General features: G+C 44.6%; 1 protein-coding gene across 1 annotated transcript in view; it reads right to left on the bottom strand.

Annotated features, from left to right (window-relative positions):
- The window catches only part of LOC120033957 (G protein-activated inward rectifier potassium channel 1-like), a 39,894-nt gene extending 29,473 nt beyond the window's left edge, over positions 1-10,421 (bottom strand). Inside the window, exon 1 of the mRNA XM_038980357.1 lies at positions 9,753-10,421. Within this exon, the coding sequence (XP_038836285.1) occupies positions 9,753-10,421 (669 nt within the window). The remainder of the gene's footprint in view (positions 1-9,752) is intronic.
- Between the last annotated feature and the right edge of the window lie 11,092 nt (positions 10,422-21,513).

Genomic DNA, 21,513 nt, shown 5'->3' with positions numbered 1-21,513 from the left:
GGTACCTCCAGTTCCGGCACCACGCACCAGGCCTACAGTGCGTCTCAGCCGGCCAGAGTCTGCCGTCTGCCCAACGGCGCCTGAACTGCCCGTCTGCCCAACGGCGCCTGAACTGCCCGTCTGCCCAACGGCGCCTGAACTGCCCGTCTGCCCAACGGCGCCTGATCTGCCCGTCTGCCCAACGGCGCCTGAACTGCCCGTCTGCCCAACGCCGTCTGAACTGTCCGTCTGCCAAGCGCCGCATGAACTGCCCGTCTGTACTGAGTAATCAAAGCCGCCCGTCTGTACTGAGCCTGCAAAGCCGCTAGAGCCTTCCGCCAGACAGGATCAGCCAAAGCCTTCCGCCAGACAGGATCAGCCAGAGCCTTCCGCCAGACAGGATCAGCCAGAGCCTTCCGCCAGACAGGATCAGCCAGAGCCTTCCGCCAGACAGGATCAGCCAGATCCGTCAGCCAGCCATGAGCAGCCAGATCCGTCAGCCAGCCATGAGCAGCCAGATCCGTCAGCCAGCCATGAGCAGCCAGATCCGTCAGCCAGCCATGAGCAGCCAGATCCGTCAGCCAGCCATGAGCAGCCAGATCCGTCAGCCAGCCATGAGCCGTCCAGCCAGGATCCGCCAGAGCCGTCATCCAGCCAGGATCCGCCAGAGCCGTCATCCAGCCAGGATCCGCCAGAGCCGTCATCCAGCCAGGATCCGCCAGAGCCGTCATCCAGCCAGGATCCGCCAGAGCCGTCATCCAGCCAGGATCCGCCAGAGCCAGCCAGCCAGGATCCGCCAGCCAGCCAGCCAGGATCCGCCAGCCAGCCAGGATCCGCCATCCAGCCAGGATCCGTCCCTCAGTCCGGAGCTGCCGTCCCTCAGTCCGGAGCTGCCGTCCCTCAGTCCGGAGCTGCCGTCCCTCAGTCCGGAGCTGCCCCTTATCCTGGTGCTGCCCCTTATCCTGGTGCTGCCCCTTATCCTGGTGCTGCCCCTTATCCTGGTGCTGCCCCTTAGTCCGGTGCTGCCCCTTAGTCCGGTGCTGCCCCTTAGTCCGGTGCTGCCCCTTAATCCAGTGGGGTTAAGGTGGAGGGTGGCCATTTGGAGGAGGCTACGAAAGCGGGTAGTGACTATGGTGGGGTGGGGACCACGACCAGTGCCAGAGCCGCCACCGTGGACAGACGCCCACCCAGACCCTCCCCTAGACTTTATGCTGGTGCGCCCGGAGTTCGCACCTTAAGGGGGGGGTTATGTCACACCCTGGCCTTAGTTATCTTTGTTTTCATTATTATTTTAGTTAGGTCAGGGTGTGACATGGGGAAGTTTGTGTGTTTTTGTATTGTCTAGGGTGTTGTATGGTTTAGGGGGTTAAATAGAGTAGATGGGTTAGTGTTCAGTGTAGGTGTCTAGGAAAGTCTATGGTTGCCTGAATTGATTCTCAATCAGAGACAGCTGGTTATTGTTGTCTCTGATTGGGAGCCATATTTAAGGCAGCCATAGGCTTTAGCTGTTTGTGGGTAATTGTCTATGTCTAGTCTGTTGCATGTTTGCACTTAGTCATTTATAGCTTCACGTTCGTCATTTTGTTGTTTTGTTTTGTTTGTTCTTCTGCAAAATAAAGAGAAGATGTATTTTGCACACGCTGCGCCTTGGTCCACTCTTTCTAAAGAAGACGATCGTGACACCACTCTGAAATTCAAATAGGCTGTTCTGTAATGCTAAACTGGAGGTTAGTTAGCTCTCTCTGTCTCTCTTGTCTTGAACTGTGTTTTAATGTGCAGTGTAATGCTCATAGACTGTCACAGGAGCGGTTGAAAACGACTCCGGTCACAACTGCCATGGCCAAAATATGGCTTAATGTGACAGTGCTGCCAGAGGCCACCCACTAGTTCAATTTAAAACCTGAGAGGGATTCATATTGGAGCACCAGGAATAAGAGCCTAGTCTAATGTGGCTCTGTGAGTACACTGTACTATAACCGACAGTTGTTGAGTAACATAATGGTTTACAGTCAAATGCTCTTGCTTTATTTTTGTCTCCAGGGTATCTCCGCCGACACACCGTGTCCATCTGCGTTCCACTTCTATATCACTCACGGGTCACATGGTCTCTGGCAGTGACATAAGAAGTAAAACATACTCCGCCACACACCTCAAACACACACTTCACGCGTGGCTTCCTTTATTGCCTCGGATAACAATGTGGGATGAGGCCAGGTGGTAGTGTTAACCCTTCCACTGCCTTGGATCAGATGATATAGTTTGTTGGTGTGTGTGTGTGTGTGTGCGCGCGCGCGCGCCCCCCCACATAAATATGTACTCTTCAGAGCCCCAGCAACCCTGAAGAAGCTAACAAGTATTATTAGATGGCGCCGGAAAAGAAGGCTGACTTTTTAGTGTTCCTATCCAATTGTGTTTTTTTGTTTGTTTCTTTGTGTTATTTGTAACTTATTTTGGTACTTATTTTGTACATAATGTTGCTGCTACCGTCTCTTATGACCAAAAATAACTTCTGGACATCAGAACTGCGATTACTCACCACGAACTGGCAGAATCCTTTTTTTGCTTTAACGAGTCCGACGAGCCCGACGTGAAAAACAAACTGCTTTCCCGGGAACAGGCCCAGATCCCCGTCATTTGCGTCATTTGCATGAAGAGAAGGCAGAGAAAAAGGGTCTGGAGGGTAGGCTGCCTTCTGAGAATTAGTAGGCGATCGAATAAACCCCCACTGCCTTTGTAACGGGTGTCGTCGTCGGATGAAGAGGAATCGGACCAAAGTGCAGCGTGGTAAGTGTTCATTACTTTTTATTTAAATTGAACACTAAACAAAAATAACAAAGTGAATAACCGAAACAGTCCTGTCAGGTGCAAAACACTAAACAGAAAACAACTACCCACAAAACACAGGTGGGAAAAAGCTGCCTAAGTATGATTCTCAATCAGAGACAACGATAGACAGCTGCTTCTGATTGAGAACCACACCCGGCCAAACACAAAGAAATACAAAACATAGAAAATGAACATAGAACGCCCACCCAAATCACACCCTGACCAAACCAAAATAGAGACATAAAAAGCTCTCTACGGTCAGGGCGTGACAGCCTTCCATTCTGCTAGCAAACATACAATCTTTGGAAAATAAAATTGATGACCTAGGCGGAAGATTAAACTACCAACGGGATATTCAAAACTGTAATGCTTCACGGAGTCGTGGCTGAACGACAACATTACCAACATACAGCTGGTTATATGCTTTATCTTCAGGATAGAACAGCGGCGTCTGGTAAGACAAGGGGAGGCAGACTATGTATTTTTGTAAATAACAGCTGGTGCACGATATCTAAGGAAGTCTCAAAGTTTTGCTCGCCTGAGGTAGAGTATCTCATGATAAGCTGTAGACCACACTATCTACCTAGAGAGTTTATCTGTATTTTTCGTAGCTGTCTACATACCACCACAGACTGATGCTGGCATTAAGACCGCACTCAATGAGCTGTATTTCGCCATAAGCAAACAGGAAAACGCTCAACAAAAGCGGCGCTCCTAGTGGCTGGAGACTCCAATGCAGGGAAACATAAATCGGTCTTACCAAACTTCTATCAGCATGTTAAATGTCCAACCATAGGGGGAAAAAAACTCTGAACCATCTTTACTCCACACACAGAGACGCATACAAAGCTCTCGCTCGCCCTTCATTTGGCAAATCTGACCACGACTCTATCCTGCTGATTCCTGCTTGAAAGCAAAAATTAAAGCAGGAAGCACCAGTGACTCGATCTATAAAAGCTACAGGACTGTTTTGCTAGCACAGACTGGAATATGTTCCGGGATTCCACCGATGGCATTGAGGAGTACACCATATCAGTCACTGGCTTCATCAACAAGTGCATCGATGACGTCGTCCCCACAGTGACCGTACCAACCAGAAGCCATGGATTACAGGCAACATCCGCACTTAGCTAAAGGCTAGAGCTGCTGCTTTCAAGGAGCGGAACTCTAACCCGGACGCTTATAAGAAATCCCGCTATGCCCTCTGACGAACCGTCAAACAGGCAAAGTGTCAATACCGGACTAAGATCGAATCATACTACACCGGCTCTGACGCTCGTCAGATGTGGCAGGGCTTGCAAACCATTACAGACTACAAAGGGAAGCACAGCCGAGAGCTGCCCAGTGACACGAGCCTACCAGTCGATCTAAACTACTTCCATGCTCGCTTCGAGGCAAATAACACTGAAACATGCATGAGAGCACCAGCTGTTCCGGAAGACTGTGTGATCACGCTCTCCACAGCCGATGTAAGTAAGACCTTTAAACAGGTCAACATTCACAAGGCCCCACAGGGCCAGACGGTTTACCAGAACATGTACTGCGAGCATGCGCTGACCAACTGGCAAGTGTCTTCACTGACATTTTCAACCTCTCCCTCTCTGAGTCTGTAATGCCAACATGTTTTAAGCAGACCACCATAGACCCTGTGCCCAAGAACACTAAGGTAACCTGCCTGAATGACTACCGACCCGTAGCACCGACACGTCTGTAGCCATGAAGTGCTTTGAAAGGCTGTTTATGGCTCACATCAACACCATTATCCCAGAAACCCTAGACCCACTCAAATTTGCAAACCGCACCAACAGATCCACAGATGATGCAAGCTCTATTGCACTCCACACTGCCCTTTCCCACCTGGACATAAGGAACTCCTATGTGAGAATGTTATTCATTGACTACTGCTCAGCGTTCAACACCATAGTGCCCTCAAAGCTCATCACTAGGCTAAGGACCCTGGGACTAAATGCATGCCTCTGCAACTGGATCCTGGACTTCCTGACGGGCCGCCCCCAGGTGGTATGGGTAGCTAACAACACATCCACCACCTGATCCTGAACACAGGGGCCCCTCAGGGGTGCGTGCTCAGTCCCCTCCTGTACCCCCTGTTCACTCATGACTGCTTGGCCAGGCACGACTCCAACACCATCATTACGTTTGCCGATGACACAACAGTGGTAGGCCTGATCACCGACAACGACGAGGCAGCCTATAGGGAGGAGGTCAGAGACCTGGCCGTGTGGTGCCAGGACAACAACCTTTCCCTCAACGTGATCAAGACAAAAGAGCTGATTGCGGACTACAGGAAAATGAAGACCGAGCACGTCCCCATTCTCATCGACGGGCCTGTAGTGGAGCAAATTGAGAGCTTCAAGTTCCTTGTGGTCCACGTCACACACAAACTAACATGGTTCAAGCACACCAAGACAGTTGTGAAGAGGGCGCGACGAAACCTAGGAGACAGGAGAAAATAGGAGAAAACAGGAGACAGGAGAAAACATTTGGCATGGGTCCTCAGATCCTCAAAAGGTTCTACAGCTGCACCATCAAGCGCATCCTGACTGGTTGCATCACTGCCTGGTATGGCAATTTCTCATCCTCCGACCACAAGGCACTACAGTGAGTAGTGCGTACGGCCCAATACATCACTGGGGCAAAGCTTCCTGCCATCCAGGACCTCTATACTAGGCGGTGTCAGAGGAAGGCCCTAAAAATTGTCAAAGACTCCAGCCACCCTAGTCATAGACTGTTCTCTCTGCTATCGCGGCAAGCGGTACCGGAGCGCCAAGTCTAGGTCCAAGAGGCTTCTGAACAGCTTCTACCCCCAAGCCATAAGACTCCTGAACATCTAATCAAATGCCCCCCCCCCCCCCCCCCCCCTCTTTTTCACCGCTTTTACTCTCTGTTGTTATCATCTGTGCATAGTCATTTTAATAACTCTACCTACATATACATATTACCTCAATTACCTCGACTAACCGGTGCCCCAGCACGTTAACTCTGTACCGGTACCCCATTGTATGTAGTCTCGCTATTGTTATTTTACTGCTGCTCTTTAATTACTTGTTACTTTGTTTCTTATTCAGTTTTTTTTTTTGTTTTTTTTACTGCGTTGCCGGTTAGGGGCTTGTAAGTAAAATGGAAATCAATCCCAGTGCTAGTAGCTGCCTGCCAGTCTAGCCTGTCTAGTCGATACCACATCTCCCACCTTGAAACAGTTTGCTACAACAGGAACATTATGCTGCAGCAACAAGAAATGTGGATTATAATTCATGGACATTTTTGTATGGGTTGATCTTTTCTTTGTAAGGGAAAATAAATTCTGAAATATCGAAGTGGAAATTACAAATGCATTTTTAAACCTCAAATACACTACAAATGAAGATCCTACATCTGTATACCTGTCACCCATTCTCGCTCTCTCTCTCTCTGTCTCTCTTTCTCTCTCTCGCTCTCTCTGTATATTCTATTACAGCCTTTTCCCTTCCCTTTCTCCATTCAGCTGCGCCTCTCTCATATTTTGGTGTGAGAGTGAGGAGCGTTCCAGCAAGATGCGAGTCTCCGAGTGGAGGCTTACTGAGTCTGCCTGGCCCTGCCAACACCAGCTCTGGGTTTGGATGGCTGTCGGCTGTGATTAGTCTGTTTCTGTGCCCTGTGAGATGGAGCTGGGCCCTTCTGCTGTCTGCTCCCCTCTAGTAATCAGCCACGCCACTTCAGCGGTGCTGCATTACGCGAGGCTACACCCAGCTAGCCAACACAAAACTTTCCCCCAAACAACAAACAAGCAGCCTAGCTACCAGCAATCAGGCCCGCATTCGACAAGGACTGGACTGTCGCTTGGCTCAGCCAGCTCACAGTGCCAGTCAAATCATCCAGCAAATGTCTTATGAAAGAAATCTTTGCATAGGCCTATATTCACGGTTACTGCCTGCAGAATTGGCCCCGCTGCTTTTTGGATGTGGGTTCTGTGGTTGGCTGTGCGATTGGTGGGTTTGATTGAAGTGAGCCGTCCTGGCGAGAATGAGATGTGGACTGTGACTGACAGACGTGGTCACAAGGAGCAGATGCCTTAACTGGGCCCATGTTGTAAACCCAAACAGGTGTCATGCCAATACTGCCTGCCCATCCTCTCCTCTGTCTTTTATGAGCCTCTGAATGAGCAGCTGTCACTGCCACACACACACACCTATGTCACACATTCTGTACAGTCATACAGTAACTGAAGAATGAATACAGGAGTTCATCAGGACTTTGCTTTTCTCCAACCGATATGTGCTCTATTTGTTTGATTGGTGTTAAGTGGTTCTAACACATGCAATATGCCAGGTCATGTTACGGTGTATATTTATGAACATATGGCAAGTCAATACCTAAATGGAAGGTGGAGAGGACTATTTAAAAACCTGTACAGATTTGTGAGTAACAGTGGGGATTGGGGGAACAGGTGGAAGAGGGGCATGATTCATCAGCACCACCATCATCCCTCTACTAGTACTGCACTGACAAAATATAAACATTAATTTACAAAATAGCATGATTCCTGTGAAGTAATGATTCATTTTTCATGACTATAATTCATGTGAACTTTTACAACTGTTTTAATACGAATAATCTCTAGAGTAATTTGATTTCAGATATGTTTTCCCAAAACTAGGAGGCTTATTAGTACATTTTTGTGCTGGCTAAAGGGTCTTTGAAGTGAAAGTAGCACAGGGCTGTGCTGTGAAGCCTGACAGCAGAGCAACAATACTAAAGACCCCAGAGCACAGTGTGGGTTGTGTGGATGGTACCTCAAAGAGAGAAAGAGAGAGCAGGAGAGGAGGAGGGGGATGATATTTATTCTTTCTCTTTTTTTCCCCTTTGTAGTCAGAGAGAAAAGGTGAGTGTGGGTTTCTTACTTGTGCTCAAAGTGCCTGCCTGCGCTTCACATATTTCATGACGCAATCTCTGTGAGTGGTTGAATCAAAGTTGTTTCCACGTCATTCCACTGGGCACAGACGTTGTTTCTTCCTCTCCCGTCCTCCTTTTTCCTCTCAAAATACACCCACTGTAGGGGAGCTTTATATTGTGAAGTTGCCTGGGTCTGTGCTTGAGCCTTATTCAATTATTGCACAGGATAAATCAATCAACAGACTAGCCCTCTAGTAAATGACCAGCCATTTGGAGCACCGTGCACCCTGTCAAAGGTGTGATGCCACCCTCCAGCTGCTGTAAATGGTCTGCCTGGGAGGCTGAGCGAGAGGATGGTGTTCATCCCAGAGAAACACCCTGCTTGGGGCTATCTATTGTGGCTGTTTTGACTGTGTGCCTAGGAGGCTGTTCTCTTTGGGGACTGCCTGGCTATGACTAAGGGATGGGGTTCTCCCTTCCTCTCTCTCTCTCCCAGCCACACTGGGTGTACAGTACGTGTTATTAAGTTGACCTACGCTATGTTCAATGTGCTGTGCTGATGTGGTCACAATGGTGGAACACATACTGCAAAAAAGCTCAAAGCGCCTCACTGGGTGTGTGTGTGTGCATTCTCAGAAACCAATGTTTTTGCCTCTCTTTGGGTTTCATATCATTTTTTTTTACATTTACATTTTAGTCATTTAGCAGACGCTCTTATCCAGAGCGACTTACAGTAGAGTGCATACATTTTATTACATTTTTTTACATATTACATACTGAGACAAGGATATCCCTACCGGCCAAACCCTCCCTAACCCGGGCGACGCTATGCCAATTGTGCGTCGCCCCACGGACCTCCCGGTTGCGGCCGGCTGCGACAGAGCCTGGGCGCGAACCCAGCCCAGCCTGGGCGCGAACCCAGAGACTCTGGTGGCGCAGCTAGCACTGCGATGCAGTGCCCTAGACCACTGCGCCACCCGGGAGGTCTCTGACAAAGTCCTATCCAAACATCACATTGTGATGTAAACCAGACCTTACAACATGAGAGTGAAGACGAAAAGTGTATCCACATGCACTATAAATATGATTTATTCCGTTACTCCAGGGTCTTAAGGCCACTTTTGACCTGACATCATGCTTGATCGGGGTGAGCAGCATGTATACTGCTCCATGACTGATGATTTGATTTTGTGCGTTTCATTGCTGGAGTTTTAACTGTCAAACCCCAGCCTGAGAGCCCAGATCTCTGTCAGAGCAGCCCACTGATACACTACCGTGTCCCGCAGTTAAACCACCTGCTCTTCTAAATGTCAGGGGTTGAAAGGTGACTGGTTTTGGACACGCTGTGGCTGCGCCACCAAAGAACTGTCTCTCAGCTCCCCTCTCTCTCTCTTTCTCAGCCCCTGTGTCTCTCTCGCTCTCTGCTCCTCCCAGCTGCCCTCTATCTCAGCCCCCCCTCTCTCTTTCTCTCTCAGCCACTCTGTCTCTCTCTCTCTCTTTCAACCCCTCTCTCTCTCTCTCTTATCAGACCCTGTCTTGGAAACGTCTGCCACTCAGCCAAAATACAATCTCACTACTAAGGATTATGCTGATACAATTGTAAGCCTTTTTTGTTTAACAAGGCACACACTGTGGACTAAGACCTGCTTATAATTAAGCTTAGAAGAAAATATATATATATATATATATATATATATATATATATATATATATATATATCTGATATGCAACTGCTATCATAGTGCAGCTAGACTCCTATAGGTTCATTCTATTCAATTTGATTACATTTTCTTGTGCCGTCTGTTTGCCACTTTCAGGTTCAATTGATACGGGGTGATGGAGAAGCACATACTGTATATGTGAAATAATGAATGCGAATATAATACATGATAATTAGTTATGCACATTAAATATGACATTAGCACACAACATCTTGGCATTTTATGCTCGAGAGTTTAATTGTCCACTCTCCCTGAAGGCTTTTAGTAGAGTATTATCACCGTGGGTAATTGTATGATTAGTTGTCTAAATACCCCTGTGGTGCTTGTTTATCTTACCTTTATGAGTTTACACCTGATCTGCGCGGACACCATATGGCTGTTTCGCAGGTTGCCCACGCGGAACATGAGGCACAGTTTGCCGTCGCGCTGTGAGATCACTGAGTCCTGGCTAAACATAAGCGTCTCTGCGCGCTTCTTAGGCTGGGACATTTTAATGAACATGCAGCCGATCAGAAAGGCGTCCACGATGGAACCCAGCAGCGATTGGAACAAGAAGAGAATGATGCCCTCTGGACATTTCTCCGTTATGTAGCGGTAGCCGTAGCCGATGGTGGCCTCGGTCTCTATGAAGAATAGGAAAGCGGAGGGGAAGTTGTAAACGTTGGCAACGCAGGGGGTGTAGGACGAGTCGTGGCCATGATTTATGTCCCCTCTGATGTAGGCGATGATCCACCACATAGAAGCCATGACCAACCATGCTACTGTATAGGTCAGAACAAAGATAAGTAAGTTCCATCGCCACTTGAGGTCCACCAAGGTGGTGAAGAGGTCGGAGATGTATCGGCTGGTCTCCCCACCGAGATTCCCGTGCTGCACGTTGCAACGACCGTTCTTCTCCACGAACCGCTGGCGTTTCTTTTTAACAGGTGCTGAAAAAGCGGTGTTGTCACGGTTTGTATTCACTACCTGATAGTCCTCCCCAAATTTCCTCCGTAGCGCGGCCATAACTTTACCAGAGTGTGAAAAAAAATCACTTGAGGTTTTGATCCATTACTTTGTTTTCTTTGTTTCACAAAGACTTGTTATCTGCAGTGCGTAAAGGACTCCATGGCCAATAACGCGCTGCGCAAGGATCTGGGTATACTCCCCAAAACAGTGCACTCTTTATAAAAGCTTTTATCCTACTCTGCCGGCTTTATTTGAACATTTTCCACAAAAAAATATATGATGGGTTGATGTGCTATAAGGAGGTGATGGTTGTTCGCTCGCTGTCCCTCCGCTCAAGTGAGAGTGCACTCCGAGTAGACAGTCTCCTGAACAGACATGCCCACACTGAGAGACAGTGTGTGTATGTGTGTGTGTGTGTGTGTGTGTGTGTGTGTGTGTGTGTGTGTGTATATATATGTGTGTGTGTGCAAGAGAGAGAGGTGGGGTTATTCAATATAATTTATCAGCAGATTTATTTAAATATTAAAATAAATACAAAATATATGTCATTCAAAAACAGTATTCCTTGAGGAGAGGTAGGCCTGCGGAAAAAACAACCACTTGACAAGGCTACTGTCGCCTAATGAAACTCGGGACGGTTGTACCCCATGCAGCCCTCCGCTAACCGCTCTCAAGTCAGACAATGCCACCTTGTGGACAGAAAACGCACGTACAGTCGTATGAGAGTAGCGCAGCTGTCAGTGATTTAGAGAGCCTATACTTTTCTTTGAGGTCCTCTATTTAAAACAGTCAAATAAAAACAGTGTTTATTAATTTACTCCAATTTGCTTTGCAGCAACTTTCCCGTGCATTCTATTTCTACACAGCTCCAAATTCAACCCCCTTGCTAATGTAGTAGCTCTCCTCTAGTTTCCCGGAGAGGCTGTTATTGATTCAAACATACTCCACGCCCTTTTCAGACACGTCCCAGAGGACATCTTCAAGACGGTGGGTAGGTTCAACCTTGGCACTTGCTGCTAATCATCCCAGCACAAAAGAGTGTATTGTAGCTGTAGAAGATGGCTGAATCCCCTGCATAGGTATGCTATAATGTTAATTCCCGTTAGTCCGATTCTGCATCGATTGAACTTCATAACCATCTGTCGGTCATGGTTATGTCATTTTATCTACACTGAGTGTACAAAACACCCATGACATAAACCAGGTATTCACAAACTGGGGTACGCAATGCCGTCGGGCTACACCAGATTAAAATGTGATTCACATGTTGTTTTAAAAAATAATCATAAAAAATTAAATATCCCCCAAAAAATCTTCACAGTCCATTTATATTTTCCAAAGGGGCTATACATTTGGGTGAGTTTTTTCTCGCCTGAGTAGCCGTTTCACTGCCAAAAATGTAATTAAACCATCTAGTGTTCAGCGAAATAACAACACAATGTCAACTACAGGTAGCCTAGTCAAATAATTAACATCCAATCACATTAATCGTTACTCTCTCGCGGGAATTCTACTAACTGTCCGTATGTAGCCAAACGTAGCTGCTGCTCATTCCGTTTGTTAGAAAATTGATGAATGGTTAAAAAAAAGTAAGGCCCGCGTCCATAGAGACACATACTAGCTCTACTGGTAGTACTGCTACTAGTACTGCTACTACAAGCAGTACTACACCTGCACCTGTTGAGAACACAAGTTGTTCTGCTTCCACGAGCACGTCCAACGCTAGCATCAGTAATTCTACATTTGTTGTTAGCCCACCTAGCATGGACACTGACAGTTGTGAATCTGATGCAGCCGAAGAGCTACTGCCCCCTTACCCGGGAAAACACCGAACAAAAGACAGGGACGTTGGACCATCTAAGAGGCGCAAATATGATGAGAACTACATTGATTTGGGGTTCACTTATATTGGGAGTAGTGTCTTTCCTCAGCCACAATGTGTTATGTGCAAAAGTACTATCTCACAACTCGATGAAACCTTCACTCTTACGCAGACATTTTCCCCCAGCATTGTCCCAGTCATATCCGCAGGAGTTTTTTGAGCAAGAATTAAGACGACTGTCAAGTAGTAAGACATGTATAAAATCAACAGATACCATTAATAAGAAGGGTCTAGAAGAGTCTTATATGGTGAGCTACCGAGTGGCTAGGACAGGCAAGCCCCATACTATTTTGGAGGACTTAATTATTCCTGCTGCCGCGGAAATGACTGGGACAATGCTGGGGGAAAAAGCCCAAAAAACTATCCAGACAATGCCAAAAAACAATTACTGCTTTGCATACTAGCCAGTGAATTCTATGCGTTACAGCTGGATGAGTTAACAGATGTGGCGGGCCTGGCACAGCTCCTGGTATATGTCCATTACGTTTATGGGGGGTCAATTAAGGAAGACATCCTCTTCTGCAAACCACTGGAAACCAGGACAACAGGAGAGGATATTTTTAAAGTACTGGACAGCTTTGTGACATCAAATGGACTTTGGTGGTCAAGATGTGTTGGTATCTGTACTGATGGCGCAAAAGCCATGACAGGGAGACATCGTGGAGTGGTAACATGCGTGCAAGCAGTTGCTCCCAACGCCACTTGGGTACACTGCAGCATCCACCGAGAGGCTCTTGCTGTCAAAGGAATGCCTGACAGCTTGAAATACGTTTTGGACACTACAGTGAAAATGGTTAACTTTGTTAAGGCAAAGCCCCTAAACTCTTGTGTATTTTCTGCACTATGCAATGATATGGGCAGTGACCATGTAACGCTTTTACAACATACATAAGTGTGCTGGTCATCAAGGGGTAAAGTATTGACAGGTTTTTTTTAAATTGAGAGACGAGCTTAAAGTTTTCTTTACTGATGTAACGGTCGTCATAGTCGTTCTCCTCCTCAGACGAGGAGGAGCATGGATCGGACCAACACGCAGAGTGGGTAGTGCTCATGATAATTTATTAAATCGAAACTGAACACTAACATGAAACAAAATAACAAAATGAATACAACCGACAACAGTCCCGTGTGGTACGAATACAAACACGGAAACAAACACCCACAAAACACACGTGAAACCCAGGCTGCCTAAGTATGATTCTCAATCAGGGACAACGATTGACAGCTGCCTCTGATTGAGAATCATACCCGGCCGAACACAAACATCCCAACATAGAAAATCACACATAGACAAACCCACCCAACTCACGCCCTGACCAACTAAATAAATACAAGACAAAAGAAAACAGGTCAGGAACGTGACAACTGACCATAATTTTCACGAGTCTGACTGCTTGCATGATGAGTTTCTCACACGACTGCCCTATCTGGGTGATTTTTTTCTCGCCTGAATGATCTGAATCTAGGATTACAGGGACTCTCTGCGACTATGTTCAATGTGTGGGACAAATTTGAGGCTATGATTAAGAAGTTGGAGCTCTTCTCTCTCTGCATTAACAAGGACAACACACAGGTCTTTCCATCATTGTATGATTTTTTTGTGTGCAAATGAACGAAGCACCTGAGTGAGTTGGTTGCTCAATTACGCAGGTACTTTCCAGAAATGAATGACACAAACAACTGGATTCGTTACCCCTTTCATGCCCTGCCTCCAGTCCATCTGAACAAGAGAGCCTCATCGAAATTGCAACAAGCGGTTCTTTGAAAATTTAATTTAATCTGAAGCCACTGCCAGATTTCTGGATTGAGCTGCGCTCAGAGTATCCTGCTTTTGTCACAATTCCGATGGTGGAAATGAAGGAGTCAGGTGCAGAGAGCAGGGAAATAATGATCAAGTGGAAATTTATTATTTCACCCAGAAATAATCTCAGAAGCGGCTACGCCACACAAACAACGGGCGCGTCAAAATTACTGTCCAACATAAATAGGACCGAATCCACTATACAAAACACACCACCACAACAAACAGAATAAACAAGCCCGCACAAAAGTCGGCGGGCCAACTGGGTTTAAATAACCCCCTACCCTAAACACAAAACAGGTGATACCAATTAGACAAACCTAAATGAAAACAGAAAAGGGGATCGGTGGCAGCTAGTAGACCGGAGACGACGACCGCCGAGCTCACCACCAAATACAAAAAAGGACAGACATTTTTCACAGCACAGGTAGCATGCACAAAGCCAACCTAACTAACCAAGAACCAACCAAACTAACCAACAAACAACTTCATCAGATGACAGTCTTATAACATGTTATTCAATAAATCTATGTTTTGTTCGAAAAATTTGCATATTTCAGGTATAAATCATAGTTTACATTGCAGCTACAATCAGAAATTGCACCGAAAGCAGACAGAATAATTACAGACACCAACGTCAAATACCTAAATACTCATCATAAAACATTTCTGAAAAATACATAGTGTACAGCAAATGAAAGACAGGCATCTTGTGATTCCAGACAATATTTCCGATTTCTTAAGTGTTTTACAGCGAAAACACAATATAGCGTTATATTAGCTTACCACAATAGCCAGAAACACAAGCCATTTCCCAGCAGCAAAAGTTAGCGATCGTAACAAACCAGCAAAAGATATATCATTTTTGACTAACCTTGATATGCTTCATCAGATGACAGTCCTATAACATCAGGTTATACATACACTTATGTTTTGTTCGAAAATGTGCATATTTAGAGCTGAAATCAGTGGTTATACATTGTGCTAACGTAGCTACTTTTTCCCACAACGTCCGGATATTTTTCTGACACTTTTTCTGACACACATATTCTGACCAAATAGCTATTCATAAACATAACTAAAAAATACATGTTGTATAGGAAATGATAGATACACTAGTTCTTAATGCAATCGCCGTGTTAGAATTCTAAAAATAACTTCATTACGACATAAGGCTTACGTTATGGCGAGCGAGTGCCCAAAACCTGGGCGCAAAACTAATAGTACACAGTTCGACAGATATATGAAATAGCATCATAAAATGGGTCCTACTTTTGATGAGCTTCCATCAGAATGTTGTACAAGAGGTCCTTTGTCAAGAACAATCGTTGTTTGGATTTAGAACGTCCTTTTTCCCTCTTGAATTAGCAAGCGCACTAGCCAAGTGGCGCGAAGCTCTCCTTCCTGAACAAAGGCACACAACGCAACACGCCTAACGTCCCGAATAAATTTCAATAGTCTAATAAAACTATATTGAAAAAACATACTTTACGATGATATTGTCACATGTATCAAATAAAATCAAAGCCGGAGATAGTAGTCGCCTATAACGAAAGCTTTTCAGAAGGCAATTCCAGGTCCAACCTCGCGCTTTCCAGAAAACAGGAAATGGGTGACACGTCATTCCAAGAGGATTTATTCCATCTCAGACCAAGATAAACACTCCATTTCTTCTCTCACTGCCTCTTGACATCTAGGGGAAGGTGTATGACGTGCATGTATACTAATACGTATCACGCCCATTTATAGGCAGGACCTAGAACAGAGCATCGATTTCAGATTTTCCACTTCCTGGTCAGGAAGTTTGTGCCAAATGAGTTCTGTTTTACTCACAGATATAATTCAAACGGTTTTAGAAACTAGAGAGTGTTTTCTATCCAATAGTAATAATAATATGCATATTGTACGAGCAAGAATTGAGTACGAGGCCGTTTAAATTGGGCACTATTTTCCCCCAAAGTGAAAACAGCGCCCTCTGTCCTCAATTAATTAAGACACTAATGCCCTTTGCAACCACATACCTATGTGAGAGTGGATTCTCGGCCCTCACTAGCATGAAAACTAAATACAGGCACAGACTGTGTTCAAAATTATTTAAGACAGACTCTCCAATACAACCCAACATTGCAGAGTTATGTGCATCCTTTCAAGTACACCCTTCTCAATAACCTGTGGTGAGTTATTTACAATTTTCGATGAACAAATAAAGTTTTATATGTAAGATGGCTAAATAAAGAGCAAAATTATTGATTATTATTATTTGTTCCCTGGTCCTATAAGAGCTCTTTGTCACTTCCCACGAGCTGGCATAGCAGGATTTCTTGTAAGCTTCCGGGTTAGAGTCCCACACCTTGAAAGCGGCAGCTCTACCTTTTAGCTCAGTGTGAATCTTGCCTGTAATCCATGGCTTCTGGTTGGGGTATGTACGTACAGTCACGTTGGGGACGACGTCCTCGATGCACTTATTGATAAAGCCAGTGACTGATGTGGTGTACTCCTCAATGCCATCGGAAGAATCCCGAAACATGTTCCAGTCAGTGATAGCAAAACAGTCCTTTAGTTTAGCATCTGCTTCATCTGACCACTTTTTTATAGACCGAGTCACTGGTGCTTCCTGCTTTAATTTAAGCTTGTAAGCAGGAATCAGGAGGATAGAGTTGTGGTCGGATTTACTAAATGGAGGGCAAGGGAGAGCTTTGTACACATCTCTGTGTGTGGAGTACAGGTGATCTAGAATTGTTTTCCCTCTGGTTTCACATTTAACATGTTGATGGAAATTTGGAAGAACTGATTTAAGTTTCCCTGCATTAAAGTCTGCGGCCACTAGGAGTGCCGCCTCTGGGTGAGTGGTTTCCTGTTTGCTTATTTCCTTATACAGCTGTCTGAGTGCGGTCTTAGTGCCAGCATCTGTCTGTGGTGGTAAATAGACAGCCACGAAAAGTATAGCTGAAAACTCTCTAGGCAAGTAGTGTGGCCTGCAATTTATCACAATATACTCACTTCAGGTGAGCAAAATCTAGAGACTTCCTTAGACTTCGTGCAGCAGCTATTGTTTAAAAATATGCACAGACCCCCCCCCCCCCCCCCCCCTCATCTTACCGTGCTGTTCTATCTTGCCGGTGCAGCGTATATCCCGCTAGCTGAATATCCATGTCGTCATTCAGCCACAATTCCGTGAAACATAGGATATTACAGTTTTTGATGTCCCGTTGGTAGGATATTCGTGATCGTACCTCGTCTAGTTTATTGTCCAAAGATTGCACGTTGGCGAGTAGTATTGACGGTAACGGCAGCTTTCCCACTCGCCTTTTCCGGGTCCTGACCAGGCATCCGGCTCTTTGTCCTCTGTACCTGCGTCGCCTCCTCTTGCAAATAACGGGGATGATGGCCCTGTCGGGTGTTTGGAGAATGTCTTGCTTGTTGAAGAAAAAATCTTTGTCTAATCTGAGGTGAGTGATCGTTGTCCTGATATCCAGGAGCTATTTCTTTACCGTAAGATACGGTTGCAGAAACATTATGTACAAAATAAGTTACAAATAACGCGAAAAAAACACAATTGGTTGGGCGCCCGTAAAACTGCTGCCATTTCTTCCGGCGCCATTTTTAAGTCCAGGTGACTACCTCATGATGCTGGTTGAGAGAATGCCAAGAGTGTGCAAAGCTGTAATCAAGGCAAAGGGTGGCTTCTTTGAAGAATCTAAAATATATTTTGATTTGTTTGCCACTTTTTTGGTTACTACATGATTCCATATGTGTTATTTCATAGTTTCGATGTCTTCACTATTATTTTACATTGTAGAAAATAGTAAAACAAAGAAAAACCCTAGAATGAGTAGCTGTGTGTAACAAACGTCGTCAGGAGAAGGAGAAGAGGACCAAGGTGCAGCGTGGTAAGTATTCATAATACGTATTTTAATAAATATGAAGACTCTAACAACACAACAAACGAACAGTTCTGAAAGGTGACGAAAAACACTAAACAGAAAATAATCACCCACCACTCAAAGTGGGAAAACAGGCTACCTAAATATGGTTCTCAATCAGAGACAACGATAAACAGCTGCCTCTGATTGAGAACCACACACGGCCAAACACAAAGAAATAGACAACATAGAACACCAGACATAGAATTCCCACCCAAACTCACACCCTGACCAACCAAAATAGAGACATAAAAAGGATCTCTACGGTCAGGGCGTGACACTGTGTCCAAACTTTTGACTGGTACTGTATGTTGAAATAAGAGTATTGAGTCATTGTCAAATATACTGTATCAACAACTGGCAGGAAATACAGTTTAAAATTAACGAGTTCGACCTTATTAGATTAAATGTTTATTACTTTTCTCTGGAACAGAGTATCGCAAGATTGACTGGTGTAATTTTCTCTCTTGCTCTAAATTATAGTGAGGGAGGTATCAAATAAAGAAATTATATGATGTATTGTTTTCATTGATAGGCCTGTTGAAAACTGTATTAAAAGCATCCATCAGAAATTATATAGCAGATGAATATAATGGGAAGTTTTGCTTCCACCGGCTCCGTGTGTGTGTCTGTGTGTGTGTGTGTGTGTGTGTGTGTGTGTGTGTGTCATGAATATTGAACTCAACTGAACCAGCCTTTATAGCCCCCTAGAGTGACGTCATTTTGAATATTGTATACAGTGGCAAGAAAACTATGTGAACCCTTTGGAAATACCTGGATTTCTGCATAAATTGGTCATAAAATTTGATCTGATCTTCATCTAAGTCACAACAATAGACAAACACAGTCTGTTTAAACTAATAACACACAAACAATTATACGTTTTCGTGTCTCTTGAACACACCGTGTAAACATTCACAGTGTAGGGTGGGAAAAGTATGTGAACCCTTGGATTTAATAACTGGTTGACCCTCCTTTGGCAGCAATAACCTCAACCAAATGTTTTCTGTAGTTGCGGATCAGACCTGCACAACTATCAGGAAGAATTTTGGACCATTCCTCTTTACAAAACTGTTTCAGTTCAGCAATATTCTTGAGATGTCTGGTGTGAACCGCTCTCATAAGGTCATGCCACAGCATCTCAATTGGGTTGAGGTCAGGACTCTGACTGGGCCACTCCAGAAGGCGTATTTACCTCTGTTGAAGGCATTCTGTTGTTGATTTACTTGTGTGTTTTGGGTCGTTGTCCTGTTGCATCACCCAACTTCTGTTGAGCTTCAATTGGCAGACAGATAGCCTTACATTCTCCTGAAAAATGTCTTGATAAACTTGGGAATTCGTTTTTTCTGTCGATGATAGCAAGCTGTCCAGGTCCTGAGGCAGCAAAGCAGCCCCAAACCATGATGCTCCCTCCACCATACTTTACAGTTGGCATAAGTTTTTGGTGTTGGTGTGCTGTGCCTTTTTTTCTCCACACGTAGTATTGTGTGTTCCTTGCAAACAACTCAACTGCAGTTTCATCTGTCCACAGAATATTTTGCCAGTAGTGCTGTGGAAAATCCAGGTGCACTTTTGCAAACTTCAGACGTGCAACAATGTTTTTTTGTGGCTTCTTCCGTGGTGTCCTCCCATGAACACCATTCTTGTTTAGTGTTTTACGTATTGTAGACTCGTCAACTGAGATGTTAGCATGTTCCAGAGATTTCTGTAAGTCTTCAGCTGACACACTAGGATTCTTCTTAACCTCATTGAACATTCTGCGCTGTGCTCTTGCAGTCTTCTTTCCAGGACGGCCACTCCTAGGGAGAGTAGCAATAGTGCTGAACTTTGTCCATTTATAGACAATTTGTCTTACCGTGGACTGATGAACATCAAGGATTTTAGAGATACTTTTGTAACCCTTTCCAGCTTTATGTAAGTCAACAATTCCTAATCTTAAGTCTTCTGAGATCTCTTTTGTTCAAGGCATGGTTCACATCAGGCAATGCTTCTTGTGAATAGCAAACTCACATTTTGTGAGTGTTTTTTTTTTATAGGGCTAGGCAGCTCTAACCAACATCTCCAATCTCGTCTCAAGCTCGTCTCCTGACTCCAATTAGCTTTTGGAGAAGTCATTTGCCTAGGGGTGCATATACTTTTTCTGACCTACACTGTGAATGTTTAAATTATGTATTCAATATAGGCAAGAAAAATACAAGAATGTGTGTGTTATTAGTTTAAGCACACTGTGTTTGTCTGTTGTTGTGACATAGATGAAGATCAGATCAAATTTTATGACCAATTTATGCAGAAATCCTGATAATTCCAAAGGGTTCACATACATTTTCTTGCCACTGTAGCTAACAGTGTGTTTATGCTAGATAGAAACTTACCGTCTTGTAGTGGCTACAGTGCAATTCCCTCTTTCCGCTGTCAGCCGAGATATAAAGTTTGCGCCCATTCCATAACATGGGGCTTGTGAAAGCAGCCTTTTTTTACACATGAAAGGATCCGGACAAGAAAATCATAATGAAATCGGCTGTAAAACCCAAACCGTGAGAGCTACAAATCAATATTTCGAAGAGGTCTTCTCACAAAACAGATTGTCCAGACCAATCTTTTGGAGCTACAAACATATGTCACCAATGGAGGAGACTCTCACGAACACGAGGGTGTCCATTGTTTTGCTCTACTACACACACAATCTTCAGGGGAGTCATCTGAAGTTAACCCAGTACTGGGCTGTAGAAATTACAAAAAGTGCATAGGGGGTCAAATGTGCCAAAAATAACGTGACCAAACATTCAACTTTTTCTTATATCTCTCAGATATAGGACAGACATTTCAAAAACTTTTTGCTTATTATTTATTTTATTTTTTATTTTTTGCCTTTTATGAATGTCTTATTCAATGTGTTTATATGGGCTATAGCACTGAAGGCCAAATTCAATGTTTCATCAAATCATTTTTTTTTATTTACATTTGTTTATACTTACAGGGGTCCTAAAATTCCAAATCAAATGCTGAAATGCGAGCGAAGCATTTCGTTACACATGGTTAGCAAATGTTATTTCGAGTGTATGTGACCAATAAAATTTGATTTGATTTTTATGACCATCTTAAAACAATTCCATGTTAGCTTAGTAGATAATGCGATCTAAGTGCTTAGAGTAGACCTACAGAGGCACTTTGCCAACTGAGTTTTTTACTGTAGCTAATCTTAAACACGGCTCCTTTTTACTGAGAACGACCAGGACATAAAGCCCAAACACAAGCCCACCATGAGCCAGAGAAGCCAGTGTCAATGTGCAGACATATCGAGAGCGAGAGAAAGAGAATATCCTCTGTGTACAACATAAAATACCAAATACGGCATGAATTAGGCCGATACCCGCTAATTATCAAAATCCAGAAAAGAGATGTTAAATTCTACAACCACCTAAATGGAAGCAATTCCAAAACCTTCCATAACAAAGCCATCTCCTACAGAGAAATAAACCTGGAGAAGAGCCCCCTAAGCAAGCTGGTCCTGGGGCTCCGTTCACAAACACAAACAGACTCCAC

The sequence above is a fragment of the Salvelinus namaycush genome, chromosome 41, assembly GCF_016432855.1.
Source record: "Salvelinus namaycush isolate Seneca chromosome 41, SaNama_1.0, whole genome shotgun sequence".
NCBI lineage: Eukaryota > Metazoa > Chordata > Actinopteri > Salmoniformes > Salmonidae > Salvelinus > Salvelinus namaycush.
Note: the sequence above shows the minus strand (reverse complement) of the source record. Positions and strands in the feature narration are given on the sequence as shown.